Source organism: Heterobasidion irregulare (assembly GCF_000320585.1).
Source record: "Heterobasidion irregulare TC 32-1 unplaced genomic scaffold scaffold_06, whole genome shotgun sequence".
NCBI lineage: Eukaryota > Fungi > Basidiomycota > Agaricomycetes > Russulales > Bondarzewiaceae > Heterobasidion > Heterobasidion irregulare.
In genome coordinates, this window is record NW_009258202.1 from 2460123 (window position 1) to 2487582 (window position 27460).

Genomic DNA, 27460 nt, shown 5'->3' on the forward strand with positions numbered 1-27460 from the left:
ATAAGCCCTTATAATGTATCATAAGGCCTTAATGTTATAGGACTTTATGATGCATTATGAGAAATAAGTTAGGACATTGTGATAGATTATGATGCTATCACAATGGAAATTGCAATTGATTATTATCCTTGGTATTGACTTAGTAATAGCCTCTATGCCGATCTCTACATGGTAAATTGAGTTATTAAAAATATAATGCTAAACTTAATATATTATGATACCAAGACTTGGCATTATAATGCTACAGCATTATAATGCCCAACTATTTTTTTTGGCATAGTGCTTGGGTTTTAAAATAAAAAAGAGTGTAGAGCTAGAGTGCTTGATTTGACAGTCAAGTATGCATGTTTAGCAACCTGTGATACTTATACAATGCTAGACTGTTAGCAATAACTAGCAACAACTAATAATAACTGTCTAACACTGTAATGCCAGACTGTTAGAGCCTGCAATAACTAGCAATAGCTATCTGACACTACGATGCCAGACTGCAATAATCTGTGACAACCAGCAATAACCAGCAACAATTGTCTGATACTATAACACTAGATCATTAGAGGCTACAACAACTAGTAACAATCTATAATAACCAATGATAACTAGTGACTGTTAGGACCGTGTCCTAACACATGCTTGGCATATGGACAGAAGGGAAGGTCAGGTGTCTCACCCTTGGCTAGATATTAACAACTAGGACTGTGACTTGACACGCGTCTAGGCATGTGACTCAGGACATGGTCATGAGCTACGCACATGACTCAGACTCAGACAAATTATTATTTACATGCTAACACATGAACACTTATGTACTATGATCTTTTTCTTATTGTGCTTACCAATGTTGATCGTGATCAAGTTCTGATGGAACATTGCTGCAGACAGACATTTGATATACTTACTATATATGGTTATATCAAAGAGCCGTGGAGTACAAACAATGACTGCAGATTACTTAGCATTTAGAAGCATGGACCATATGTCCGTCCTACCCTATACAGCATATACTATAAATAGGAGAGCTGAGCTTCTTAGAAGATCAGCTTGTTCACTTTGCATACATCTCAATTTCTGCACTGCGCCTGGTGTCTGGCCCCTTCAGCCCACACCCTGTGAACTCTGTCAGATCCAAAGAACCATACTTAGTCTGACAAAGCACTGGACTTGTCTCAAAGCCTCCATTATCCTCTACCATCTGCTACCTATCAAGGACTCACTGCATATCGAGTCATCCGTTGGGATCCCTCTGAAGTCATCTGTTGTATCGGAGAAGACTTGTTCGTACCAGACGAACAACGGCATCTAGTCAACCAACACCTTCTCCACTTGTTCAAGGACAGAACCAATAGTGATCAAGAATTCCTAGATCAAGCCTAAAGACGATCAATTGTCTTTATATGTTGGGCCATCACTATCACATCTAGCCCAGGGAACCCCTTTTAGTGTGACAGACGCACGTGATAAGCCTAGCGGCTTAACAATTTCTCTCTTTCTATGTCCCTTGTAAAAGCAGCTAGAAAGTCAGCAAAAAAGCTACAAGATAATGGTGCAGGCATATTTAAAAGAGAGTAATGTGCTGAAACAGTGTAGAATGTGCCACATCTTTACTTTCTCACTGATAGAGCAGTAGTACTTACTATTTCCTACTGCTAATTAAAAACTTCTTAGTGTAGAATTAATGCTAATATCATGAAATTGGAGACCAATCCAATGCTCACAATGTGTTGCTCCCAATTAGGAAATTAGACACTTTTAGATGCTATTAACACTTGTAGATACTTTTAGATACTATTAGATATAATCCAGAGCTAATACAAGGAGGTGGTTTTCCAGATACAGCTGGATCAAAAATATTTTGATCCATGACTTGGTGAGTTCATATCCTGTTGTGAATGATACTCCTTATGATCATCAACAGATTCGCGCTCTCGAGAATATCAACAAGAAGAGTGTAGATGATCTTGTGGCGATCAGCAAACTTCAGAAATACCTTAAAGGCGATTGGAAGACTCATCGTATGAGGGGAACCCCTCCGAACACAACCACAAGCCAGGGATATTGCCAGGGATTCAACAGTGAGTACCCTTCCTTAGAAACACTGGAAGTCCAATGTGATCAGTCCAAAGCAAGAAAACTGTGCTGCCAGTTCATAGTGTATCATTTTCTGATTATTTTCACCCTCTAGGCTCTTACAAGATTATGCTTCTTCGCTAAGGAACGCACGTAGATCTTAAAAGAATTGAAATTAGCGGTATTGATGTTTACCATGCAGTTTTCCACTTCTTGCGGGAGTTGTGGAGTCCTAAGGTCACCCTTGTTTTGAACACTAATAACTGGCGCGCAGGTGAGCCCTTTGTAGGAACAAGTGTTCATTCCTTCCCGCATGTCTTAGTCAACAATACATGCTTTGGGGCATGTACATCGCAGCAAGGCATGCAAATCTCATATGTGTTCATTGATGGTCGACAAGCTGTGTGCATCTTGTACATTTTCCGTGCATAACACAACCGGCGCGATGCCACTCTTCCCTCGCTATTGGCAACTTTTGTGATTGTCACTTGTTTCAAGAAGGAGGGCCTGCCAGCGATGCCCTGGTCCAATCAGTAAGTGAGCTTCATGTTATGTGTACTGCACTTTATTCATAATCCAATTACACCAGGGACAATGACCTTGGCATTGGCATTTGGAATTTCAACACATTCTCTGAGCCGGAGATCATCGAAGCACAATGCCTCTGTGGGCTGTTTGCCCTTGCAGAGATCTCCTTGCCCGACGATCATAGGGGATGGGTAACCATATCACTAAACCATGTGAGTACCTATCCTAAATGTTCCTCATTACTCACATCTATTCCCCAGTTGACACAAGAACCCGAGGTCAATAACTCGGATGATGAATTATGAAGCACAAAAAAATACACTAGTACACTCCCTCCTCATCGAGGTGGGGATCAATTTGCCATAGGTCCCCTTGCGTATCCCATATCTCACCATTGTCTTCCTCCAGCATCTCCCCAGGCATCTCCCCATACAGGTTATCCTCTTCTTCCTCAGTGAGTGCTTGATTTTGGTCCTTGAAGCCCTCTATGTGCAAGGGGGTATCACTATCCAGATGGCTCACCAACCATTGCAGATTGACCATTGCATGCAGAATTTTGGCCTTTGTGCCCTTCCAATTTGTGGGCAATTCTTTCTCTCTTGGCTCTCCACAGATATGCATGCATGCATTTGTGTAAGCCCTAATAACCATGTCTAATTTGTCAAGTGTCTCATTAACCTGCCAAGACCTCAGTAATCATGTAATGTGTTAGCAACAAGGAACACACACTCCATGTGCCCAGTAAGTTGGTGGATGTGATACATAAGGCTTGTGCAATACAAGCTTGTTGTGACGCTCCTGCTCTGGCTTCTAGGAGCACAAGTTGCGCGAAATTGGGCCTTCGTCATTGGTGTCTGGATCCACAGCAGGATCACCCTTGTCCTCGTTGAGTGATCCCTCCTGTGATTTATTGGTTAACTAATACATTGTCTCTTGCAGAAATGCCCACTCAGGACCTGCAGCCTCAGGAACATCAACGCGGAATTTTGCATGCTAATTGGCTTTCTGGAATTGCCATGTGAGTATCCTGATTACCAGAGAAGCATAATTGTGGACTGACCTGCATCTTTCGTGTGTTTCTCCACTGCTTCTGCCTCATGAGTGTCCAATCAACCATTGGCTTCTTATACTTCTTGTAAGCCTTCACCCAGCTTGAAAAGGTGACATGGATTGAGTCTACTATCGTGCCAATGGTCAAGGCTACTAATTTGTCTTGTTTTGCTTGAGAATTCCAGCGCGCCCCATCTTTTTGGACATTCTCTGCAAGGTTATGGCCCTACCCAGTTTCATTGGTGGTCCACGTGTCAGCCTAATCAGGCCTCAAGACTCTCTTCATGTCTCCTTCCTCTCTGATTATGGTCTAATAGGTCCTCATACCTATCTTGTTGATGGGCAGCAGTTCTGGGAGCACTGCACTATCACAAGGTATGTTCATCCAATTGTACAGCATCACGTGCACCATCCTCTGTCTAGGTATTAATCTCTGTGAGTCTTAGATTATGAATAAAATTTACTGAGAGCATGTTATTCTGCTGACGTGCATTGTTCCCTCCCTCTTCTCTAGTGTCCTTCGATTGTGAATGTATGTCCTCCATCCTGACTTTCATCTCCTCCATTTCCATCCTCAACTCTGCCAAGCTTCCTTCAAGCTCAATATTTTTCGCTACAGCCTTCTGCAACTCCTCGCGCAATACCTTCACATCTCTTGCTGTCGACTCTACAACCATCGTTGGGACCCCCTCCGCCATGACCTTGACTCTGGAGAACTCAAATTTGAGTTTCAAGTTTCTATCTAGTATGTTTTTCATTGCATTACCTTTTTTCTCTTCAAAACTATTAGCTGATGAGCTTGAAAAAGAAAAGAATTTGTACCTGCTGCACTGGACAGCCATGCGCCACTCATCGAGCCAACCAAAGCCTCCTTCACCCCTCTACATGCGCTTGAAGAAAGACCTCCAAGACCGCCCTCTCATTGCTTGTGTCTCAATTAGTAGGTCCTTCAAGAAGTTGAGGTGCATTGCCTCGTTCCATGTTCAGTGCCAGTTTATTCATGTGACTAATCCCTCTTTGAGGTGTTCTTCCTGCCCTCACATGGATACTCCCCCCCCTTGCAGCAGCTCCATGCATAACAACCCCGCTATTCCTGACCATCAGACCCCCAACTGGTACACTCCCCCATATGGGATGAGGCATTCCTCTAGGTGCAACGCTCTGTGGAGGACAGGGAAGACATGCTTCACCCTTCTCAAGCATGTCCAAAGTACTATAGGTGGTTTGCAGAGCTGATGAGACCGAGCTGGTTGTCTCTGTGCACATTAACCTGTTCTTAGAAAGGGCAGCCACGCTGAGAAGGAGTTTAAGACCTGTTTTAGCTGTGGGGGGAGGGGGCAGGGCTGCTGCAGCTGCGTAGGTAGTGGGGGGTGTGCTTATCGGCTGAGCGGGTACTGGGTGTCCATCTGTGACTGCACACACAGATGTGTTCATTGTCTCAGCACATGCGGCAGGCATAGACGATGGGAACTCAGGGCTGGAGAGCTGATGGGCATGCTTGCACCATTCCCTGTTGATAAGTGAGTGATTTGCATCTGTTACCAGCACCAAAGACTGACCTTTCTTCAGGAGAGGGACCTTGAATGGGTCTAGGTTTGCAGTCGTACATGTGGGCATTATGGATGGCTGCAAATGCTGGTCTGCTTCCACTAGACACCTCTTTTGGGCCTTCTTGCATGGTGATCGCAATAGTCCAATGGCATTGGACAAGCTAGAGTTGTCTTGGTCTATGGTGCGTACCTTAGGCTGACTAGTACGGGACATAGTGTTTTTTGCAGGGTTCTCTTGACTGCTGTTGATTCTGTACATTTTTTTACATCTATGCTTGAGTTCGGGGTTGAGGAAGTTATGGGATGTACCACATCTCATATCCATGCACATGCAAGTAATGCCTTCCAACCATGATTTGCACCTCTACCTCCCCTTCACGTATGATCTGCGTCTGCTAGAAATAGTCTAATTACATGTAGCTAGATATTGTTTGAATCACACTGGTCCAGAAAACAGCAGCTCATTAAAAGAATGAGAAATAAACAATCCATGAGTAAATATACTGCTAATATACTAACTATTTATTATGAATATATCCAACTGCCCATGGTGACCCCCTTAATTACCTTCTGGACATATCCTCAACATATCATGGATATAGTGGGTGTATTTCTGCAATATATGCTATATATCTGCAATATACCGAGGAACGATTCGGGTCATTGTCCAGTGCTGTCTTTAAACTAGATGAAACCCTCTGATGAGGTTAAGCCTTGACCTTTTAGAAAATGTGTTGTAAAACCATTGAAAATAAGAGGACAGACATATTGTGAGAAGTGAAATGTGTAACATTTGATAAGTGTAGAGGTGTCTATATGAGAAAGCATTTATGATAGTGGTGGCACTGTATATATGTGTCATGACCAGCCACATGACTTAGCAGTTTGCTATGACTTTTTTAACCGAGCTAAGCTGGCTTGAAGAGGAAGCATTTGGAAAACCACCCCTTTATATTAGCTCCGGGTTATATCTAATAGTGTCTAAAAGTGTCTAAAAGTGTCTAAAAGTGTTAATAGCATCTAAAAGTGTCTAATTTCCTAATTGGGAGCAACATATTATGAGCATTGGATTAGTCTCTAATTTTATAATATAAGCACTAATTCTATACCAAGAAGTCTTTAATTAAGCAGTAGGAAATAGTAAGTACTACTGCTCTATTAGTGAAGAAGCTGTTCATCTCATGAGCTTCTACATCTCGGGCGCATAAAGTAAGCCTTCCTTGGTGCTTCTATCACATACCTGGCCAATAGCTCGGCAGGTTAATGAGGTCCTATGGGGGGTTGATGTGGTTATCAGGAGCAACGCAAGTGTTCACATGTGTGTATAAGGAAGCCCGAGGGAAAAAGAATTACCCACCAGTCAAAAGAGAGTGAGCGCAAAGATCCTGCATGTAAAGATAAACCCAGGATAGCTTGTAAGTCATCCTGACAGCAACACCTCTCTCCATATGGCTGACTTCGAAGTTCAAGATATCCTACAGGCCAAAGGAGAAGATAAGGAAGGTGGCACACACGTAAAGGGAATAGATGATGAGGAGCTCTATGGAGAATACCCTATAGAGAAAGATTGAAGGGAAAAGGGAGCTCTCTGGCAGATAGATTTATACCTTTATGAGGGGGAGATGTAATAACTTATATTGTTTCTTTGTCAAAATCAAAGTCCTCAGGTTCTTGCGTCAACTAGGCAGGATGAAAATTAAGTAATGAGCAAGTAGTCTTAGAAGTGCTCACATGATCTAGCAAGATGATGGCCCACACTTTGTGCTTGCTAGGGAAGGGAATCTCTGTGAGGGCAAAATGCCTACACAGCCGATGTGGTTTGATAATCTCAGGCTTGGAGAATTCATTGAAATTCCAAGTCCTGATCCCTAGGTCTGTTTCCCTGGCACAATCAAGTCATATGCACATAATATGAAAATGATGAAACTCACTTACCAGTCAGACCATGGCATGGCCGGCAGATCATTGCTCTTGAAATGCACAATAATTATGAAGGTTATTGATAGTGGAAGGAGGGTAACATTGTGGTAGTCATGTTGCATGCAGAAAATGCTGCAGATATGCATTGCTTGCCAGCCCTCAATGAAAGCATACAAGGTGCCTTTCCCTTGATAGGAGGTACACATACTGAATTGTGTACCATTGACCGAGAGGTGCAAGAAAGAGGTGATTGTCATACCCACGAAAGGCTCACCAGAACACCAGTCATTTGCATTAGAGACAAGATTCACCTAAGATCTCCAGAGTGTCTGCAAGTACATGAAGACAAGGCAATAGATATTGACGCCATCAATGTCAATTAATTTCAGGTCCACATAGGTTCCTTGCCGAGGAAGCTCAATTATGTAAGAATCTAGAGTTCACAAAATGAATTAGCAATGTTTCATGCAACATGGTGGCTAACCTATTGATCCTGCCAATATCCACAACTTGCAATCATGCTAAGCAGAGATCCTTTTGTACAATGCTTCTTGTGATCCCCTTTGAGGTGATTCTGAAGGTTCTTAATTGCCACCAAGTCCTCTGTGGTCTTGTCATTGAGGTCCTCAAGATAGTGTATCTGCAGATCCTTATGAGCAAACCAACCTAATCCACATACTGAAGGGAATACACTTACCAAATCATAGATCAGGATGTTCTTAATCTAGCTCCACATCATGGTGGATTCAAGCTCTCCCCCAGTATGTCTATTGGTGTTGACTTTGATGAGTCGTCCATTGTTGGCCTCAGGTCCAAACAACTGGAAGCCGTAAACAGGGCCCAGACAATAAATAAACAAATTCCTGTGTGTGAAGAGACAAAAATTAGGGGTTAGATGACAATACATAAGTGACCATGCCCAACAGGTACACACATGAAGTTCTTGAGCCCACCGAGCTTCATCTGGCATAATGGACAATGTTGTCCAGATCTAAATGGTGACACACACATCGAGAACCACCTTGAAGTGCCGTTAATAATTCCAATCCATGGATAAGTCATCCATAGGAAGGCTTTTGAGATCCAGGTCCTCACCGGGCTGCCAGAAAAGGTGAGCATGATACACTCTCTGACATTTTTGCAGGAGTCTCTTTGTCTTGTAGAACACAGCTCTGGTATTCGTCCTCAGGCTTGGTTTAGGAGAATCATGATCAGGAATCTCTCTATTGTGCTCCCACACACAATACAATGTGATGGGCAGTAGGGTTGCCAAGTTGTGCTATTGGTCAGCCTTTAAAAAACCCGAGATCTATACCAAAAATAGGTGAGATTTTCTCTTCACTTGATGAGGGAATTAGAACCTTAGACAGCACTCAACCAATCGTAGATGGCCACTAGATGGAGCCCAGGAAATCCTCTAGCTTCTTCCATGGGTCATTGGTCCAACTCCGATGCTCTAGCATCCCACTAACCACTATTATTTGCTGTATGATATGCTTGACCTCCCCTGGAAGTTCCCTGGCATGTTCAGTAATGATGGACATCAAACAATGGTAGAAAAGAAATCTTACCAAGAAAGACAGCGTGCATGAAATCTACAGGTGAATTGCATGCCGGCATCCATCTAAGGAGTGCAGTGAGATTTGACTAGCTGACCCTGTGCTGCTCCTTGATTCGCTCACGTTCCCGAGGACTGGTGTTTTTCCACTGGTAAGCATACTTGACAAAGCAGTGGTCATCTTGCATAATAAACTCTGCAGTCAACCAAGGAGTGAATAATCATGGAAGAAATAATCCAAGAAACTTACTATCGCAAATGAAACAATCCTCGCTGACCAATGACAAGAATGGCTAGTAGCAAAAGCTGCACATAAAGTCTTTGCACTTGACGATGCAAAGACTAGGCAGCTTGCGGCTGGCCAGTAAGTCCGAGGTGTTTATCATCAACATGCCATGTACAGGAAACTTTTTGGTAGCCAGTTCCTCATAGACATGCATGGCAACATCTGCTAGAAGAAAGGTCAGTCTATTGATGGCTGTTCTCTCCTTCCCACTCATGCAAACCATGCACTTGCCTTTGTACAGCTCCTAAAATTCCTTGGCAAGCAGCCTCGTGATCTCATTTAGTTGCTCCAAGGTTGGTTCATGAGGCCCCGGGATAACACAGTACAGTAGTGTTTCTTGGGCCAAAAAATGCTTGGATCTGGGATTGTTGAGAATGGTAACATAGATGGCACTAGTGGAGTATGCACACAAGTGCTTTGTCAGTGAGAACCTGGAGGAAACTGATTAACAAATAGGATGAAGGGGAACTCGCACAGACATACCAGTTGATGTTGATGGAAAACAGCAAACCACACAGTAAGGATATGAACTGCTGCCATTTCTCCTCTACTAACACGTCTTCAATGCCCCATGTAGACACGGCACTACTGACCTGTAGTTGTTCAAGGCCCCAAGACATAGCCCGCTAGCGCCAGCCATCGCTTATATTACCAAGAACCACATGGGGATTTTCGTATGCATTGAGGGGCTTGGCTGGTTTATCAATGGGCTCAGCCTTGCCGGCGTTGTCTGCTCCTAGTCTCCTCCAATATTGAAATTCTTGGTACTTGCCAGGGCAAAGCAGAAATTATTGGAGCATGGGCTTGATGGGTGTGATTGGAAGGACTTTGTAGGGCATTCTTTTGTAGCTGCCATCAGTGAGTACCTTGACATTATATAGAAGGCCTGAGTACTCATACAAAGTGTTCGGTGTGTGTCATGCCTAGCAAATGTTGCAGAGAAAATAGTATACCATGTATTTGTTGGCATTGATATGCAGCTGTCATTCCACGGTCAAGAGTGTCCATACCATAGTGTTGAGACCAGGCATCTCAAGCCCAGTCCTCCTTCACATAGATAGTAGTGTCTCGTGCTCAGCATCCAAGTAGGCCTTTATGGCTTCTTGCATGGATCTGTGACACGTGGCAAGGAGATATGCCATTATGTAGGCATTGCGAATGGCAGGATCCTCATTGAATGCCAGGGGGTTTGAGTTGTCATCATTAAGATGCTCCAAGCCTGAGTCTAAGAGACACTCAAATAGTTCCCCACTAGTCTGATACTAAGGGTTGTTTTCAAGCTCAGATATTGGCTCCTCATCATCAGAAAGGGATGGAGTGGGCTTTGGAGTGCCAAGAAGCCCACGGGGGTCCAAATCCAAGTCAGATGCTGATGGAGCAAGCAAGCAAGTACCAGAGCAAGAGAAATGACTAGCGTTGTTGTCATCTTAGAGAGATGTATTGTTGTCTAGAGTAGATGCATTGTCATCTAAGGTGGATGCGTCGTTGTCATCAAGCTGCGAGGGTGATGGGAACATGCTAGGCAGTGCATGTGGGTCAGTACCAGTATCTGAGACCTGTGGGAGCACATATATACATGCTCCTTCATCCTCATCATCAAGAAAATCTGTTCAAATATGAGCATTGATGAAAGTGAAGAGATAGAAACATTTGTTAAGGAGGAGAAAACCCACCGAGGGTGGTCCATGTCTCGCCTCCCTCATATGCCCCAAAATCCTCCTGCCTTGCCTCTAAATGAGCGGGGGCCTCTGATTTTTCATGTTCTCACTTCTGAGGGACAATAGATGTGGTGGATGTATACCCTTGGGCATCGCTTTGAAGGATCCTTTGTCATTGGAGGTGTCGGTGGATTGTGCAGTGGAGCTAGTGCATTGGCGGATTGTGTGTGCTGTACTGTTCACAAGGGCAGGGGTCATATCAGGTATCTGCTTCTCTCCAGCCTGTATGCATATGTGAAAAAACAAGGGTTTATTGAGGGATAACGAGGTACAGGCAACGAGGAGATGACTAGTGTAGGACAACTTGGAAGAAATTTTGAGGCATCCAATGACGCGCCCCTGTCACGTGTCTGTAAAAAAAAGATTAATCAGCTGTCACTTTGGTTCGACATCAGGATATTTGGGATATATTCCGTGGATGAGATATTGTGGATATATTTCAGATATATTTGCTATATATCTGTAACATCCCCTGGGGAAAATTCGGGGTGATGTTCGGTGGGTTGATCTAGTTACAATTTGTTCAACAATATGGATTCCTGCACAAAGGTGCCCAGCACCTGTGTGTGATCTAAACTTTTGGATGATTTTGTGTGTCAAGCCTAATTTTGGGATGACAGCCAGTTTGCCTTGGATCAGCGCTGGAAGATGAGGTAGAATCCCCTCAGGGCCCGGTTCCCCAACGAGTCCAGATAGAGTTCAGGTAGCCCAGCAACCTGCCGCCCTGGTCCTGACAGCGACCCATCCAATCTGGAGCTGCTGTTTGTGCAAGAGTAGTTGGATGATTAAGCATTGCAAAAATGTGGTGAAGGTGGTGCGATGCAAAATCAGTCTGCACATAGGCGTTCGCGAGTGCAAGCCATTTTCCCAGACAATGGACGAAGATTATGGTCTATTGAGGAGGTACTAGGAATACTGATGAGCAGGCGGATGCGCAGTCGATTTGACAAGGAGGGCCTCGTTCTTCAAAGTCTCCTGCAAAGGGATCATGTGCGTGACAAGGCGCTCAAGGCAAACGGAGGTGGTTGTGTCAAGTGATATTCTGGCACGTGGATTACAGGCCAGTGTAAATATTTTGGAATCGGCGAGCTATTGTGCACAGGTTGGCCAGTATCATGTGGGTAGGTCATCGGCTCAAAATTGTATCGGAGAGAGTATTAGACAAAAACACCGAAGGTACGCTGATAGATATCGAGCATAATTAGTGCTGCGGGTCCAGATTATGAGGGGAATCTATCGATGCGCAAGTCGTTGTATGCCTCGAGAAAAGAGTGTGATCAAGGGTGAGGTATGAAATCTCGCGAGAACAATCGGTACCTCGGGACAGACAATGTCTTGCTGATACAAGTCAACAGCGGCATCTGGTAAAGCAATGTCATAACAACATCTGTGGCATTTACAAGGTACCGAAGGCAAATTTTTATGGAGAGATAGAGAACACACCGTTGAGATCGAACGAGGCACTAGACCACCAATGTCGTGGCGAGTTCTAGCACGACAGATGGTCAGCATTGTCAATGTCGGCAGGGGAACACCCAACCATAGTTTTTGTGCTGCATATCAAAGGACCAGGCCGATCTTTGAATACGCGATGCCCATTTACAAAGATTGCACCAATGATGATGTCAATGATCAGGAGATCATGACTATAGCAGTTGGTAAGCCCCTCCGTCTTGTGTGTCACAATGGCTCCTGTAGTCAAGGTGGACACAAGGAATGGAATTGAAGAAAAGAATATTGCATCAGCGTCTGATGAGATGAAGGTTGCTGTCCAGCAGGGTGCGAGATGGTCGAGGGCGGGGTTGATATATGATGAGTGACAAATATCCTCATCATGCTAGAGAGGTGCAAGAAAAAAAATCTCGAAAAGGTATTGTCAGGATTGAGGAAGCGAAATAAAGGTAATAATTCGGGAGATGGGGGTGGGAGGGTTACCAACTCCGTCATGTCGCACCAAGGGCTGAAAAGCAAGATTGCTCTGGGTATATCCCATTTGTTGTGCTCGAGGGTGCACCGTATCAAACTCAAAGCAATATGAGTGCTTGCGGATCCGCTGGCGACCACGACTCGTTTGGCAGAGATACCGAGCGTTTTTATGAGGTGATGATAGCCTGCTGTTGCCTAGACAAGTTGCAGTGGAAATGTTGTAGGAGACTGGCTCGACGGGTCTAGTAGGGAATGCTTAATAGCTAAGTACGTCTGATAACTCACCTGCGCGAGTCCGGAAGGGATTCCTTTTACAAATAAAGACAGATCATCAACGGAACTAGACGAATGAACAGCATGTCTGGCGCACGATAAAATTCCACTGCAGTGCCAATACAATAGACCCCTCCGTGTTGGGCGCTTGATGTTAACCGTTTGCAAGTGCTCGCCTGTCACTAATCCACCAGACATCGTCAGCTGGACCGGGCGTGCTAAGAACGGTGTCCGCTGCACAAGTCCTCAGATCCTGGAGTAGCAAATTCTTTGAGATAAAACTGATAGACTCTATTGAATTAGCGGTCCGAGATGGTAGTTTTGAATCGTGGCGATGGTGCCTTGAGTGACCTGGCAATATCTTGTGGATCCAATACATGCTCGAGACTTCGTCTGAAATGAGAGTGATGCATGCATGCCAAAAGGGGTTGTAGACAGCTGGGAATAGCCATTCTGGTCAGCTGGTAAAACCCTGAAGATTGATTGCAATTGGTGATTAATGACTTGGCAGTCGACGCTCGTCAGTGAGAGGAAGTGAAAGGGCGCACCAGTGCCGCACCTCGCCGCACACTGCCGCACGTACAGCGCCGAAACTGGACTGTTTCCTCAATTGACTCACCACTAGCCGGTCTCAACTTACACCTACCATGCGTCTCCGTCTAGCTCATCCTTTCGTCTGAGAGGAGTATAAGTAAAAGGGCGTCGCACGACTTGTAGCGCAACATGGTCCAGTCCGAAAAACGGTTGCTCTGGCACCCGCGCGGGGAGAATAGGTTCATCGTCGGAGGGGCCTCACAGATCACACTGTATGAATGGTCGCCTACTGAATTGACCATTCGACATGTTACTTCACAGCAGGACCTTCAGTCTATGAAGGTGCGCTTGCATATTAAGCTTTGGGACGACAATGTACTCAGCTTGCGCAGTGCTTTGCATGGTCGCCACATCCCTCCTACGACGACTTGCTCGCGATCGGCCTGAATACAGGTCGTGTAGATCTCATGCGGCTCGAATCGATGCGCTATGGAAAGGAACATGTCCTGGGACGCGGGCCATATGTCAGCCTCCCTGCGAAGAGCCAACGCGCCTGTACGTCCCTAGCCTTCTGCCCTGTCGCCCCCAACTATCTCGCCGTTGGAATGGACAAAGCTCGCGGAGAATCAAGCCTTGTCATTTGGGACATCCAATCTACCACCACGACCCTCTCTCTGAACACCCCTCCATCCACCGACCCCCCAACCGTGACCTCATCTCCATCACCTGCTCGCGCTATCACGCCTCAAACCCCGCCCTCTGCTTCCTCGTCAACCCGTGTTTATCCACCTATACCCCGCGTCGACTTTGGGCCCCGCAGTGATCCCCGCATCCTGCAAGCATACGCGGCTGCTGAGTCGGTCCATAGCATCACATGGCTTCCTCAGAGTACCCAGTTGCTCGCTGCTGGCATATCGCACCGCTCCCTGCGACTGTTCGATCTTCGCTCGTCGACTCCTCCTACGACGGCCCCGGTGGTCGGGCGCATACATTCACTCGTCTCCGATCCGCACAATCCACACCGTTTGGCAGCTGCCGGAGACGGCATTGTCACGCTCTGGGACGCGCGCAAGCTCCTGTCCCCACTCCTTAGCTTCTCTGCACATGATGTGCGCTCCGACGGGGCTCGTGATGCGAATGTTGGCGTCACGCAGCTTGAGTTTTCTCACTCGCGGAGTGGGGTGCTGGCGACGCTCGAACGCGACGCTTCCCACATCCGATTTTGGGATATACTGAGATCGGAAGCCGTAGACGCGAGTCCTCCGTCAAGCGCGAGGCTGATATCGAAAGAGCTGCCCTCGCAGGGGTCGGGCTCGGGCGGAAAGTCAGGCAAACTTTCGTGGGCGAACCCAACGAATATGCTCCCGTGGAGCGGATCAACAGGCTCAAGCGCTTCAAATGAGCCCCAGCAATCGATTCCCTACAACCTCGTTCTAGCAGACACGCGCAAATGTCAGCAGTTTATCCTGGTCTATATCCCTCTTTGCTGCGCCACGCACTGATGTCAAACTTTCAGCGAAACGCTTCGGCCACCCGCTCGCGTCCTTCGCGCTCATGCCAAACGAGCGCCCTAACCCGCTCGCATCTTCTATAATGGTCGTCAATAAGGACGGCGACCTCGAAATGTTCTCAGTCCACGACACTCCATCGCACGCGCCTTGGAGCTCGCGCGGCACACTCGCCATCGCAGCTGGGGCGTCTTACCGTGTCTTCGCTGGAATACCTGCCGGTGACCCGCCTCCTGAGCCGTGGACGCTGACCATGGCAAGCGAAGTCCCACCTGACCCGTTGGGCTCTCGCGCGGCCAGCGCGCATCCGACCACAGATGGTACAGAACGCGGGCGTGGCCGGCCTTCGCTCGCGCCGATGTTTGGCCGCGGGGACGAAGACGGATTCCCCGCACTCGAGTCGTCGTCTGGAAGGCCTTCTCCACGTGCCGTGCCTGTGCACCTACACCCAGAGAAGCCGAAGGGGATGCATGCAAAGGGCACACCCTACAGCCCTTCGATCCGCAGTCAGCCGAACTCCCCGCGTATGAAGGCGGGCGCGGCAGTAACGGGGGAATCCCCAAATATATTGCTGACGGATGCATCGAAGAGTAAGAGTGTCTCGAGGGTGAGGAGTAGGGTGCGCCGCAAGGCTGCGGACAGAATCCAGAGCATCGTCGAAGAGGATGTGACGGTTGTCATGCGGCGGCGAGTTGCGCAGGGATATGGGCTCGCCAACGTAAGGTCACCTTTTTCAATCGTGTTGATGCAAATGAACTGATGGATGACACTTTCAGCCTGCGCATAACATGACAATCTTGCGGAATGAACAAGAGGATGGAAAAACACTTGAGGAAGTGTGGTATTGGGTCGAACGCGAGTCTCGTTGTTCAAGATCATAGAGCTCGAGCTGCTAACTCTACTTTTTACAGATGCACGTCGGCTTCTCAGTGGCCCAGCGTCTCGATTCAATGGATATAATTTCTCTACGCAGGGTATACTCGGAATCTGGGAGGGCTTCCCATCATCAAGCGCTAGCGCTCCCGCCACAGTCCACTCCTCACCAGCGCCTCCTACTAAATCGCTCCTCGACCCGGTAGATCCAGAAAAGGTTGCGCATACACGCTCCCGCCGCGGAAGGCAGCGCACGGAGGTGCTCTCTGAGTTTGGAGCTGCTATATTGGTGCTCTGTGCGTATCATGGTCTCGACATCCTCGAACGCGACTCGTGGAAGCCGGCAGCGGCGACGAACAAGCTTGTTCAGCGACGGTTTGCGCTGGAGCTATGTGGTTGGAGTCTGAGAGAGGAAGATATTGCAGTGACAATCGATAACTGGGAGAAGCAAGGGAGGTATTCGCAGGCGGCTTGTTGGCTTGTGTTCATCACTGAGTATAACAAGGCAGTTGACCTTCTCATGCGGAGTAAAGGTACTCACATCGATTGAGGATGTGCATGTATGCAAACTAACACCCTTCTGATTTAGACGAAGCTCATCACATGATGTCCGGTACTCTGGCTGCCCTCGCACCGACGAGCTCGACGAATAGCAAGACGCCCGAGTTTCTCGCACACTGTGAACGCCTCATCGTGCGACTCGAGGACCCTTACTTCCGCGCGATGCTGACCTGCCTCGCTTTGGGAGACTGGTCGGAAGTCCTTGAGGAGGATGCGCTTCCGCTGCGCGAGCGGCTTGCTGTAGCACTACAATTCCTGGACGACAGCGCGCTTTCCGCCTTCTTGCGACGCATCGCCGCACGCACGGCGGCACGGGGCGACCCTGCCGGGCTCGTCGTCACTGGGCTTTCACGTGCAGGGCTCGACGTGCTGCAGGGCTACGTCGACTCTACGGGCGACGTCCAGACCGCGGCGCTGCTGGGCGCTCACGTGCACCCGCACCATGTGCGCGATCCGCGTGTCGAGCGCTGGCTCGCGGCGTACCGCGATCTGCTCGACGGATGGAGGCTGTTCCACTACCGGTGCCAATTCGACGTCGAGCGCGGGCAGATGATGCAAGAGCTCGTGCGAGCGGGCGAGATTGAGCGCGTGGAAGTTGTGCCCCCGCAGATCCTGATTCGGTGTAATTACTGCAGCAAGGTGATTGGCACGCCACAGGAATCTGCAGGCGCAAGCCGAGTGCGTTGGACTGTCCTTTCCTTTGTATTTGTCGCGTTGCTGAATTTGTTCACTTCCGTTGTAGTCAACGGTGTGTCCTTCGTGTAACCGTGCCCTTCCGCGCTGCTCGATCTGCCTCATGCACCTGACTATCGTGCCTGACTCTGTGCGAAATGCCCAACTTTCGCACCACAACGCGCTTTTGCGAGGTGCGTGCACTCTTCCACTGCTCATATTCTGACTGAAAATGTATGCGTATTCCGTGCAGATACGATCGACGACGCGATCTTGTTCTGCCAGACATGTCGGCATGGTGGACACGCTGCGCACATTCTCGAGTGGTTTTACGGCGAGGCTGGGGGGCGATCTCACGGTGTTTGTGCCGTTGCGGACTGCAATTGTCGGTGCGTGGATGAGTTTTGATAATCGAGGCCTGAGGCTAGTTGCGGTACAGAAATCCTTGTTGAACATCCTTTGCGTTCCATTGATGTTGCTTTGCTTTTACATTCGTAGATACATGGAAGATGAGTGATGTGATACAACGCAATGATTTCCTTTTGTAGCAAGGTCGCGTTGAACTTTTTTGCACAGTGCTCAAGGCGCTCTCGATTGGCAGACTGAACCACCCAATGAGTTTGAGTTAACATTCATTCGATTCAAATTGGAATGTCGCACGTATCAATGCCATTTCACCAGACGTCGCAGAACACACACTCTCCGAAACCAGAAAGCTCCAGGCTAATATCATCCTCCTTGAGGATGTGCACACGCAAAGGTGAGCTGGCGCAGCACCGCCTACTCCCGATTGAATCTCCTCACTTGGAGAAATTCATCCATTCGTGTAAACCGCTTGCACGACGGCGACTCTCTTTCGCTGCACAACCCCCAACGGGGGCAGCACTTCCCACTGCTCGACGCAGATCTTCATTTGCGTAAGAGCAAGCGCCGGTACCCGCCCCAGTGCCCCGCTTGCGCTAGCATTGCCCAGTGTCGTGACGATCGTCTTCAAATGACTGTACTTCAACAAGATGCAGCAAAAGGAAACGCTGGCTCAGCTAACCGGCCTTTTTAATTGTGTCATAAATGATGCCCCCCCTCGTCGTCCGTTGACCAGATAGGTCCACCAACAACCACATTTTTACCATGTCCAAACACATAAACAGTTTGGTTGAGCATGGTCAGAACCTCCACCAAGCCACTAGTATGTTTCCGTGGATCAGAGATAATCTCGACCTCGAGCTTTCGGCCGCGAGCAGGGCAAGTCGGAGTAGCTGGAGTGGATCGGTAACGGTATATACCCGCACTGTCGTCCGGGCAGGCAGATTGACCTTGAGTTTGAATCCGAGCGCAGTGGGGGCTCCAGCCATTCATCCCAACCAATGACTGAAATTGAAACAGGATTCAGCGTAAAATATAGAGCAATACAGAATGGGCTTACGACTAAATGCAGCAAATGAAGCAACAGCGGATAGATTCGTGATTTCGATATAGATTCATGGCACTCACAATGCACCGCTGTTTTGCAGAGCGGAAGTACGATATAATTGACTTGGCTGCCATGACCTGAAGTACAGGTCGCTATAAACACAGTCATAAGGAAGGCTTGGGCATACGGCTATTTTGAAAGGGGTCAACACATCGCGTAGTACCGCTCTGCGCAAGGCGGTCGCTTCCGGTGTAATGTTCAGGATAACACTGTCGGAAGCGAGAATCATAGAACATCTGGCATTGGCACTGAAGTGTAGATACGCACACCAAGACCTGTCATGAGTATTCAATATTAGCGTGTTCTCAGATGTACAGATCACTAACCTCTATCGTAGGTCGATGCATATAGGACCTCGTCGCAGTCTGTGCCCTGAGAGCAGTAGTGGTTGGGACCGCAACCAATTGCAGCACGGCGACGAGTGCCGCCCCCGTTCCCAGGTCCGCATTCCAGAATTCGGCATCGGTCAAACCTACAAGATGCAGCATTGTCGGTTGCTTGAATGCCCTGTCCCCGACAGGGTGAGAAATTTGCGGTCAGTTACGGGCGATGAGAGTATTGCACTACGGCAGATGCACGGTGTCTTGGTCCGGCAAGGAGCTAAGGAAAATTCTCGCTGGAGGCCATGGAAGGTCTAAGAGCGGCGGCTCTGGACGAAATTTGCTCATCAGAACGTTTCGAGTTGATGTGCGACTGTACGGAACCCCTGCATGAAGGATCGGAACACGCAGGAGCTTGCTCGTGATCAATCATGCAAGGGAAGAAGCGCGACAGGCTGTATGGATGCTGTCACTCCAAGGGCGGTGAAGTCACGGTTTTGTCGCTTTCAGACGATGAGGGTGACAACGGCTGAGTAACGGCTGCCTGTCGAAACGAAAACTTCTCGTGATTAGCCGTACTTATGAAGAGCACTGTATTTTAAAACCTACCGGACGACAGGATCGTGTTCCCAAAGCAACTTGGAGAGACACGAAAGCTAAAGCCCTGCGGATCGAGGAGTTCGAAAAGCCTTTCTAGCTATAAGGCGAGTAAATCGGTCTCTTGCTGTACAGGTGCACGGCATGACACTACTTGAGCCTTGCGCACGGAGCCCGTTACAGGACAAGTATCACCAATTGGCGACCAGAAAGATGCTCAGCATGACACGTAGTACGACCTGCTACGGTAGCAATCATGTTACCTGCGCACGTCAGGCAACTTTTCGACACAAGTCATCCTGAAATAACCATCCCCGCTTCCAAGGACTGTTCGGCGCTGTTGTGCGCAGCAGCGCACCTGATATATCCTAGGGATCAACAGACGCACCTCGCGTCGTACTTCCCCATCGTTCCCCCGGTGGATCGCATCGCTCTCTGCGTCTCCAGCGCGGACGTGAGCGCTCAGCAGCGTGCGCAGTTGCAACACGCGTTCGAGACAGCACAAGACTTCCCCGAGATTGACCTCAGACCGGGCGGGCGGAAGTCTTGATGGAAGGCAAGAGTATTCATACGTGCGCGGAGACTGGTGCTGGAATCATGGGCGACAATCCGTGACGCGTGATGTCTATTAACGCGTTCCTGCCGCATGCGTACATAGATATCTGCTCGCCCCCTGCCCTACGCCGTTCATTTCACCTCATCCGTACACGGTCCGGTGTGTTCATTGCGATAGATCAGAGCCCCATAACCGTGAGTTGCTACGGACACTCCGACAGCCAACGGATCTATCACGCCCGTTTGGGTGATCTGCATATATGCGCAAGGAGCTGGCAACACAGAAGCATCTGTCAACGCCCAGTCCCTGTCCGCAGTCAAAAACGAGTGACTCACCGATTTCTCTGTGCCGAGCAAGTCGATTTGCACGCCTTCGCCCGTCGTATCGCAGGGGAAGAGGGTCACTGTGAACGGGCGATAGACGGTCCTGTCCCTCGTCGCTGCGAGTTTGAGCACTAGCTGGATGGCGGTCGAGCGTTCCTGCGCGTTTCAGCAGATGGCGAGACAGCGCCGGGGATGTCAACGCCGGTGCCAGAGGGGGCGTCCAGATGACGGGCGGTCGACAGCCGGCTCCACAGGCGTGCGGATCCAGCACAGACGCACGCGTCAGACGAGCCCGCGCACCATTTCCTGCACCTCCGCGTCCACGCCACCCCTCCGCCCCCGGCCCGGCATCATCTGCGAGCCGCTCCCGCTGCCAGACGCCGTGCCCACCAGCGTATCCTCCATCTCGGCCTCTTCCACCGTCCGTGTCGTCCCGAGCCCGACGGATCCCCCCGACCGTGTCCCCCTGTTCCCACTCCCACTCGTGTTCGTGCCCCCGCTGCCGCTGCCACTTGCGCTCTCGTTCCCACTCGACGAGCCGAGCTTCGACGGCGACTCCCCGCTCCCGGCGACCGTCATCTCGTACCACAGCCCCTCGTCCTCTTCCTCCTCCGACAACGTCGGCTTCGCCCAGCTAATCCCGAGGCTCCTCCCCTGCGCGCGACTGTGATACCGCCACACCCCCGCCGCCCTCCCTCCTTCCCTCCCACGCTCGCGCCCGCGTCCAAGCCCGAGCCCGAGCCCGAGCTCGCGCGCATACGAATCATCACCGGACGACAGCCCCGAGACGGACCCGCGCGCAGCGCGGAAGCCCGTCGTGAACTGGATCTCCGTGCTCTGCCTCGTGTCCGCCTCAGACGGCCCGTCGAGCCTCTGCATGTTCAGGATCAGTCGATAGCCCTGTATCGCGTCCACCACGGTGAGAAACAGAATCGAGCGGCGTACGGAGAAAAATACGCGAGGCAAAGGGACGTACGGCGAAGGATTCGATCGAGAGGATCCAGCTATGTTTAGGCCAATCAAGGTTCAGGCGCAGGCCGAGACACGATGGAAGGTCACGTACGTATAAGCCACGGCGCCAATCGAGCTGTTCTTGCCCAGATAGAACCCAGCGTTGATGCACAAGACGGCTGAAGCGCGTGCATTCAACTTTCTTTACCGAGTCCTGTGGCAGATGCGCGACGCACCGAAAATGAGGGCAAAGGCCCATGTGCCGTCGCGAGCGAGCAGCGCCATAACAGGCGTGTGGCCCCAGCCCGTGCGCACCGCCTGAACGAATTTGAACAGCGTGAGCCCGAACAGGAGCGTCTCGAACAGAATGAACGCCAGCCTGCGCGCGCGTGCGTCAGCGCCCCCGTCGGCCTGAGTTGACGGGACACGCACGCGAAAAAAATGAGCGTCGTCGGGGTGTGCGTGACAACGCAGATGTCGTCGAACTGAACGTCGGGAATCACGAGGACGAGCGTGGCGAGCATCGCCACGATCTCGGCGACGAAGAGCACGAGAAGGACGAGCGTGATGGTGCGGTTGCGTTCGTACATCGCGTGCACTGCGGCCAATCAGGGGCGTGGAAGAGGCGCAAGCGCGGGTGGACGTACCTCGAACCATGAGTATGACCTCGACAGATGTGATGAGCAGCTGGGTTGCGACTTCTTGGAAGATGTACCACGCGACGCAGGAGCGCATCGTGTAGGGCAGGGCTGCGGCGATCTCCGTGCCCACAAATAACTCAGCGCTGCACACGCAGCGAAGGCATGGGGATAAGGAGAGACCGAAGACAGTGGGAAGGGAGACGTACATCTGGGTGGCGACAGCGAAATACCTGACGAAAAGAAAGAGCCATTTTGTCCAGTTCGTGTTGCGTTTGCTTTTTGGGGGAGACGAACGTCAAGGGTGATCGCGAAGAAGCAGGAGCGATGAGCGACGCACGGCCATATGGTATCTACCTCGTCGCCGAGGGTGATAATAATGTCCCAAACGAGGAACGCGAGCGAGGCGACTGCGCGTGGTGATGAAATTGGGCGTGAGCGATCAGAATTCCGCACCGGCCCGTCCCAACGATGCGACAGCCACGCACAAAGACACAGACCGCCGACGATTGAGACAGCGCACACAAAGCGAGAAAAACGCACTGGCACTTCGGTCGACCAGCTGAGCGCCGAATGCGTGGGCTTCAGCGGCCTTGTTCATGCGGCCTGAGGAGCGCGTAGGCCACACGACCTTGTGTGCTGCGGCGCCGGAGAGCAAGACAGTGCGCGAAGGATGCAGGGAGCACAGGGGGAGAAGGAGGACATGGCGCGAGAGGAGAGAGAGCGGTTTTATGGGCTAGTCCCAAGCCCTTCTCCGGTGATAACTGCTCGCGAGCCACGTGCGCTAGTTCAGAACGCTAGCGTCTCTCCTCCCGTACCTCTCCACCCTCCCCGACCCCACCTCTGTCTCCGTATCGATGCTCTGTCCTGTGCGCACGATATACGTGCGCGCAAATCGTCTGCTGTCGTCTGTCGGGCGTAGCAAGTGTGCAGCAGTGGTGCAGCCCTCCGCGCAACACCCTTGATCGAGATTCGCAGTCGGTTCTGTTGCAGCTCCGCGAACGTCCATGTGCCGTGCCCACACCTCTTCGTTCTGATTCCTATGCACTTCAAAACCACGTCGCCCCACCCGAAAGCGCGGTGGCGACGTAGCTCCAAGGTGAGATGTCTGCAGATCGGCGAGCAATATCTGCTCTCTGCGTTGATGCCGGCCCAGCCAGTGCCATCAGCGCGCCTTGGAGTTCTGCACATGAACTTGAATTAGTTGCTGACCCGGGTGCATGCTTTGGCTTCGACCATCAACCAGTCATCAACCACACCGATCGCAGGCGAATCCTCGCCGCGTTCCTCAGACTTGCGCGAATTTGCACCGCTTCGCCTTCCCACAGCTTCCCGCCCTCCTCGTACATTCTCGCATCCGTCTCAGATACGGGCCATGATCTCCCCGCTGTCTCAGATAACTTACGTGTGCTCTGTTTTTGTTGAGGGTGCCAGGCTGTCCCAGGATGATGTGATGATGACCGATCCACTGGCGATCACGATCTGATCGCCCTTCTTCCATTATCCTCCATTATCCTCAATTTGGCTATCTCTTCTCACCACGGCCCCAATCTGGACGACGCACTGTGGCGGTGCAGTCACACCGCTTCATCATATTGTATACACGCGTACTAAACTGGCAAGCAGCCTGTTCGTACCTTTCAATTCGTCGTTCTGTATGGCTTGATACGGCCCTCTTCGCCATCCTCAGATCGGCCGCTCATCCTCCGATCCCCCTTTTCGCTCCATCAACCTTTCAAAACTCAACACCGGCCGGGAGCTGCTTGAGCAAGCAAGGAACACATAATTCCTAACAGCACCGGCACTCACAAACCATGGGTCTACGCAGGGGCAAATATCTCTAACATTTAGGAACAAGACTCGCCGATCCCATAAAGGCATCAGCTTGCCCTTCGTGAACGCCCACGCAACGGTGCCAAGAAATCGTTCTCGCTCTGCCGTTCAGTTGGCCGTGTGACGCAACATTCATGGGACGACGCTTATTCGTCACCCTCCTCAGTATGCCCATACTCAGCTAATCTACAAGAAAGCGGTAAGTCAAAGTTGATTTGGTCATGGGCCGCCGTTCATTTGATAGAGGACCGTGTATTGTCTGTCGGTGAAGTGAAGTGGACGCGCATGATGCCAGTTGGGGATCGAGGACTTCAGATGTATAGAGGCACCGAAGGCGTCGTTGTATCTCGCTGAGAGCAAATTCAATACAAAGAGCTGAGCCGAACACAGGTCACCCTGTCTTGAGTGCGATTAAGATAGATAAATTAGATAGCAAATTGAAAGCCTGAAAAAAGAATACGAAGGAATCGTGAACATGATCCTACGCATTGTCGAGCCCTTCCTCCTTCCCGCTGCCGTGCACTCCTGATACACCCTCGAGCCATGCGACGAGACCAATGCGACGTGGAACAGGGAAGACCAAGTGGGGTCGCTTGTCGCCTCGACGCGGTGCGCGACTCAGGTTCGCCATTGTGGGACACCGCAGGATATCCTTTTCCATCCCCTTTTTCATACATCGCCGCTCTTTCTCCGTTTGAGGCGGATCCCCCTGCGTATCAGGCACTTTCGTGATCGTTGCACCCCTTGTCGCCACGCCGCGTATCAATTGGCTCCCAGAATCGATTGAATTCGGTCGAGGAACGCCGCATGGACGACGCAGCCAACAAGAGCCAACTTGGCTCGTCTGGACCAGCGCGGATGCCCGAGCCATCAGCGCGCGTCCGACGTTGCTCGCCGTCGTCGAACAGCCGCCAACCGGCCCTCCAACCCCGCAATCTCCGCCATGAGGGACTCGTATCGTCTTTCCAACGCTCCAAGCCCGTCTCCAACATCTCTGCCCTTCTCCATCGGCCTTGGCCTTGGCTTGCTTATTGCAGGGAGCGCATCTGACACCGCCCGTGCTCGACTCTGGACCTCTGGCTTTGTGGTAGCTTCAGAGAGAATGATGTCCCCTTTCAGGATAGGCTGCGAGTCACCCTGCACCTTGAGCTCTCTTTCCCTAGCATCGTTGATTTCCTCACCAAGTCTGCCATGGTCTGGATCGCTCACTGGATTCGGTGAGCTAGACCGTCTGCGCTTTCCACCGCCCCAATCCACACCGAACGTCCCGGAGCTGGCACTCGGCAAACCAGCGCTCAGCAGCCCCATCCTGCTCAAGCTCCACGAGGCCGTCACCGTCGGCGTCGCGCTCCTCCTCGACGACATCATCGACATCGCAGACCCAGGCCGCGGGCTCGGGCTCGGGCTCGGGGGAGCGTCGCTCTCCTCCTCACTAGTCTCCTCTTCGTTCCACGTCATCCCGCTCCCGCTCGCCCCACTGAGCCTGCTGTTGCCTGTTTCGCTGTTATTACCAGCGTACGCGATCCTCCCCGGCAAGACTCCAAGCTCGGGTGCGATGTCGATCAGCGCAGGCAGGAACCGCAGAGCTTTCGCCTTGCCGGTCCCTGTCGCGGATGTGGGCGTGGGCATGGCGCGTGGCGTCCGTCCAGCCGCCAGCACCTTCTTCCGTGCACTCATTCCTATGCAGTCCACGAGCTGCCGCATCGCCTCTCTGTCTGACACCGTGCGCCGAGGCGCGGTGCGGCGCAGCGTGCTCGCGCGCGGGAGAGTGGACATCCCGTTGTGCGGTGTTTTGAGGGAGGGCTGAAGGGGCGTTGTGAACGGGTAGCGTGCGGGAGTAGAGACCACGCGAAACGGCGTCGACGCGAACAGCACCCGATGGTGAGTTGCATCTTTGTGTGGACGCGGAGTGACATGAGGGTCACTGGCGGGGATTGAGGGCGAGACCGGACGGGAAGGTGCCGGAGGGATGCGAAACGCGTCGACGGTGGGGCCCCAGGAAAACCCGATAAAGTAGGTGGATGCTTGCTCACGTAGAATAGACCTGTTGGGACGAGGTGTCGGGTGGAGGCCAGAAACACCCGCGGAGCTCTGCTCGGAGGGCTGAAAGAAGGCGGAAAAGGCGAATCCTTGCGAGTGCGAGGAGGTCGACATGAAAGTATGCGACTCGTTTGCCATAGGGGCGGCATCTGCAGTTTGAGCATTGGCGTATATAAACTGTGGCAGATGTAAGTCGTCTGGACAATTTTCTGGAAAGTGACGAGCGCGTTGATTGAGATCCTAAGGTCGCTACAAAAAGAAGACGTACGAATATGTAGGTCTTCCCACTCTATTTTATCGAAAAAAGGATGATTCATGATCTCTGCGGCGCCTGTCCGGCCCAACCGTGTTTCATGGTCAGTGAGAAACCTACATCATTTCTTGAATAAAAGGTCAGGAAGCCCGTAACAATACTCACCGACGAATCAAGTCTTGCAGTGTCGACGAGATGGACGGCTCTTTCGGAAACTTCAAGCTCTTCCTATGGTCCATGATCTTGGAATATGTACGCCTTATATCGTCGGCAAAGAATGGCGTGACACCGTACGCCATCTCGTACAGCATGGCACCCATGCTCCACCAATCGGTTTCTACACCGTACCCACCTTCCTCATCCAAAGCACGACTCTTCTGCGAACCATCGTCGTCCTCGGTCATCTCAAATGCGACGAGGGCTTCCTCGTGAGCTTGGAGTATCTCAGGAGATATATAGTCGCATGTGCCGCAAGGTACGAGGCAGTGTCGACGAGGAATGAGATGTGCTCCGTCTGCACGCGGGGGTAAAAGTGGGGCAGCCGAACCGAAGTCAATGAGTTGAACATGATAGCTCTCAGAGAGAACAAAATTGTGCGGTTTCACGTCCCTGAAGATCATAGACATATGTAAGTAAAGAAGAGGAGCTGGGATAGAACAATGCTCATGCCACAGGAACTGCTGATTAATTTGACGGAGATGCTGAGAAGGGGGCTAACCTATGCGCGAATCCTTGCGAATGGCACCAGGTAAGCGCGCTGACGATCTGCGGAAACCACCAGCGCAAATCGGCTTCAAGCACGCGTCCGTCGTGCGGGCTGGACTCTAGCACGTCCCATAGCGTGCCACCCTCGGCGTAGTCCATGACAATGTTAAGATGAGTGGGTGTTTGGAAGGCGCAGAGGAGGTGGGGAACCCAGACAGTCTTGCCGCGGAGAGCGCGCAGCAAGATGTCGCGTTCAACTTGTGGGTTGCATTGCTAGTGGGAGATCAAATGAGAGATCGACTGACACGATTTCTGGAAAACATACGTCGCGCGTTTTGAAGGCGAATCGTTTCTCGATTGATTTGCGGACATACACTTGCCCATCGAGCCTGCATGTCACAACGTCAATCTATATCAGTGGGTAGGGGCGAAATAAGTTCCCTTATGGCAGCATGCATTGCAATGACGCACGACACCGTACTGGCCGTACTCCAATGTTCCGACGAGGGATAGATCTCTGTCGGTGAAGCGTATAGAATCTATCTCAGTGGTCTTGGCTGTCCCGAACGGATGTCAATCGTCAAGCACTGTTAGGCGCGAGACGAACGCACAGGTCTTCCCGATCACAGACTGCCCGTGAAGAATACGATCGAGTGCCAACCCTTCAGCATCCTCATCCTCGTCATTCTGTAAGAGAGTCGAAAGGCGGGCTTTGCGTTTGATCCAGGGCGAAGACATTCATGAGGTTA

The 27460-nt window shown here is 50.6% G+C and overlaps 10 protein-coding genes across 10 annotated transcripts; 3 read left to right on the forward strand and 7 right to left on the reverse strand.

Annotated features, from left to right (window-relative positions):
• Positions 1–1491: 1491 nt before the first annotated feature.
• Positions 1492–2900, forward strand: HETIRDRAFT_116183 (uncharacterized protein; the record flags this gene model as incomplete). Its single annotated transcript, XM_009549547.1, has 8 exons — positions 1492–1517; positions 1831–1867; positions 1916–2072; positions 2270–2341; positions 2390–2469; positions 2566–2600; positions 2657–2807; positions 2856–2900. 8 exons carry the CDS (start codon positions 1492–1494, stop codon positions 2898–2900), a joined length of 603 nt encoding a protein of 200 aa, XP_009547842.1.
• A 613-nt stretch (positions 2901–3513) lies between these two features.
• HETIRDRAFT_427946 (uncharacterized protein) lies at positions 3514–5323 on the reverse strand (the record flags this gene model as incomplete). The annotated part of the gene is made up of 7 exons (XM_009549548.1): positions 3514–3588; positions 3656–3871; positions 4110–4353; positions 4468–4526; positions 4687–4858; positions 4916–5155; positions 5205–5323. 7 exons carry the CDS (start codon positions 5321–5323, stop codon positions 3514–3516), a joined length of 1125 nt encoding a protein of 374 aa, XP_009547843.1.
• Positions 5324–6827: 1504 nt separating this feature from the next.
• On the reverse strand, positions 6828–7338 carry HETIRDRAFT_419088 (uncharacterized protein; the record flags this gene model as incomplete). Its single annotated transcript, XM_009549549.1, has 4 exons — positions 6828–6875; positions 6927–7077; positions 7131–7273; positions 7324–7338. The coding sequence occupies 4 exons, from the start codon at positions 7336–7338 to the stop codon at positions 6828–6830; spliced, it is 357 nt and encodes a 118-aa protein (XP_009547844.1).
• A 501-nt stretch (positions 7339–7839) lies between these two features.
• On the reverse strand, positions 7840–8705 carry HETIRDRAFT_419089 (uncharacterized protein; the record flags this gene model as incomplete). The annotated part of the gene is made up of 4 exons (XM_009549550.1): positions 7840–8106; positions 8242–8394; positions 8588–8622; positions 8687–8705. The coding sequence occupies 4 exons, from the start codon at positions 8703–8705 to the stop codon at positions 7840–7842; spliced, it is 474 nt and encodes a 157-aa protein (XP_009547845.1).
• Positions 8706–9203: 498 nt separating this feature from the next.
• On the reverse strand, positions 9204–9579 carry HETIRDRAFT_169935 (uncharacterized protein; the record flags this gene model as incomplete). The annotated part of the gene is made up of 2 exons (XM_009549551.1): positions 9204–9390; positions 9443–9579. The coding sequence occupies 2 exons, from the start codon at positions 9577–9579 to the stop codon at positions 9204–9206; spliced, it is 324 nt and encodes a 107-aa protein (XP_009547846.1).
• Positions 9580–13599: 4020 nt separating this feature from the next.
• HETIRDRAFT_319274 (uncharacterized protein) lies at positions 13600–17117 on the forward strand (the record flags this gene model as incomplete). Its single annotated transcript, XM_009549552.1, has 6 exons — positions 13600–13752; positions 13803–14862; positions 14927–15636; positions 15695–15782; positions 15830–16324; positions 16381–17117. 6 exons carry the CDS (start codon positions 13600–13602, stop codon positions 17115–17117), a joined length of 3243 nt encoding a protein of 1080 aa, XP_009547847.1.
• Positions 17118–18000: 883 nt separating this feature from the next.
• On the reverse strand, positions 18001–20827 carry HETIRDRAFT_434942 (uncharacterized protein). The gene is made up of 8 exons (XM_009549553.1): positions 20304–20827; positions 19425–20239; positions 19200–19359; positions 19063–19144; positions 18811–19002; positions 18623–18704; positions 18516–18572; positions 18001–18392 (listed from the first exon to the last, which is right to left on the reverse strand). The coding sequence occupies exons 3-8, from the start codon at positions 19246–19248 to the stop codon at positions 18087–18089; spliced, it is 768 nt and encodes a 255-aa protein (XP_009547848.1). The 5' UTR covers positions 19249–19359; positions 19425–20239; positions 20304–20827; the 3' UTR covers positions 18001–18086.
• Positions 19195–20826, forward strand: HETIRDRAFT_141980 (uncharacterized protein). Its single transcript, XM_009549554.1, has 3 exons — positions 19195–19359; positions 19425–20239; positions 20304–20826. The coding sequence occupies exon 2, from the start codon at positions 19669–19671 to the stop codon at positions 19960–19962; it is 294 nt and encodes a 97-aa protein (XP_009547849.1). The 5' UTR covers positions 19195–19359; positions 19425–19668; the 3' UTR covers positions 19963–20239; positions 20304–20826.
• On the reverse strand, positions 19195–22889 carry HETIRDRAFT_459587 (uncharacterized protein; the record flags this gene model as incomplete). The annotated part of the gene is made up of 14 exons (XM_009549555.1): positions 19195–19359; positions 19425–20239; positions 20304–20447; positions 20592–21191; positions 21268–21295; positions 21355–21421; positions 21479–21621; positions 21675–21840; positions 21890–22026; positions 22090–22158; positions 22221–22290; positions 22424–22519; positions 22584–22644; positions 22707–22889. 13 exons carry the CDS (start codon positions 22887–22889, stop codon positions 20201–20203), a joined length of 1803 nt encoding a protein of 600 aa, XP_009547850.1. The 3' UTR covers positions 19195–19359; positions 19425–20200.
• Positions 22890–24010: 1121 nt separating this feature from the next.
• Positions 24011–26980, reverse strand: HETIRDRAFT_477000 (uncharacterized protein). The gene is made up of 4 exons (XM_009549556.1): positions 26725–26980; positions 26172–26615; positions 26022–26122; positions 24011–25962 (listed from the first exon to the last, which is right to left on the reverse strand). Exons 1-4 carry the CDS (start codon positions 26868–26870, stop codon positions 24584–24586), a joined length of 2070 nt encoding a protein of 689 aa, XP_009547851.1. The 5' UTR covers positions 26871–26980; the 3' UTR covers positions 24011–24583.
• Positions 26981–27460: the final 480 nt, after the last annotated feature.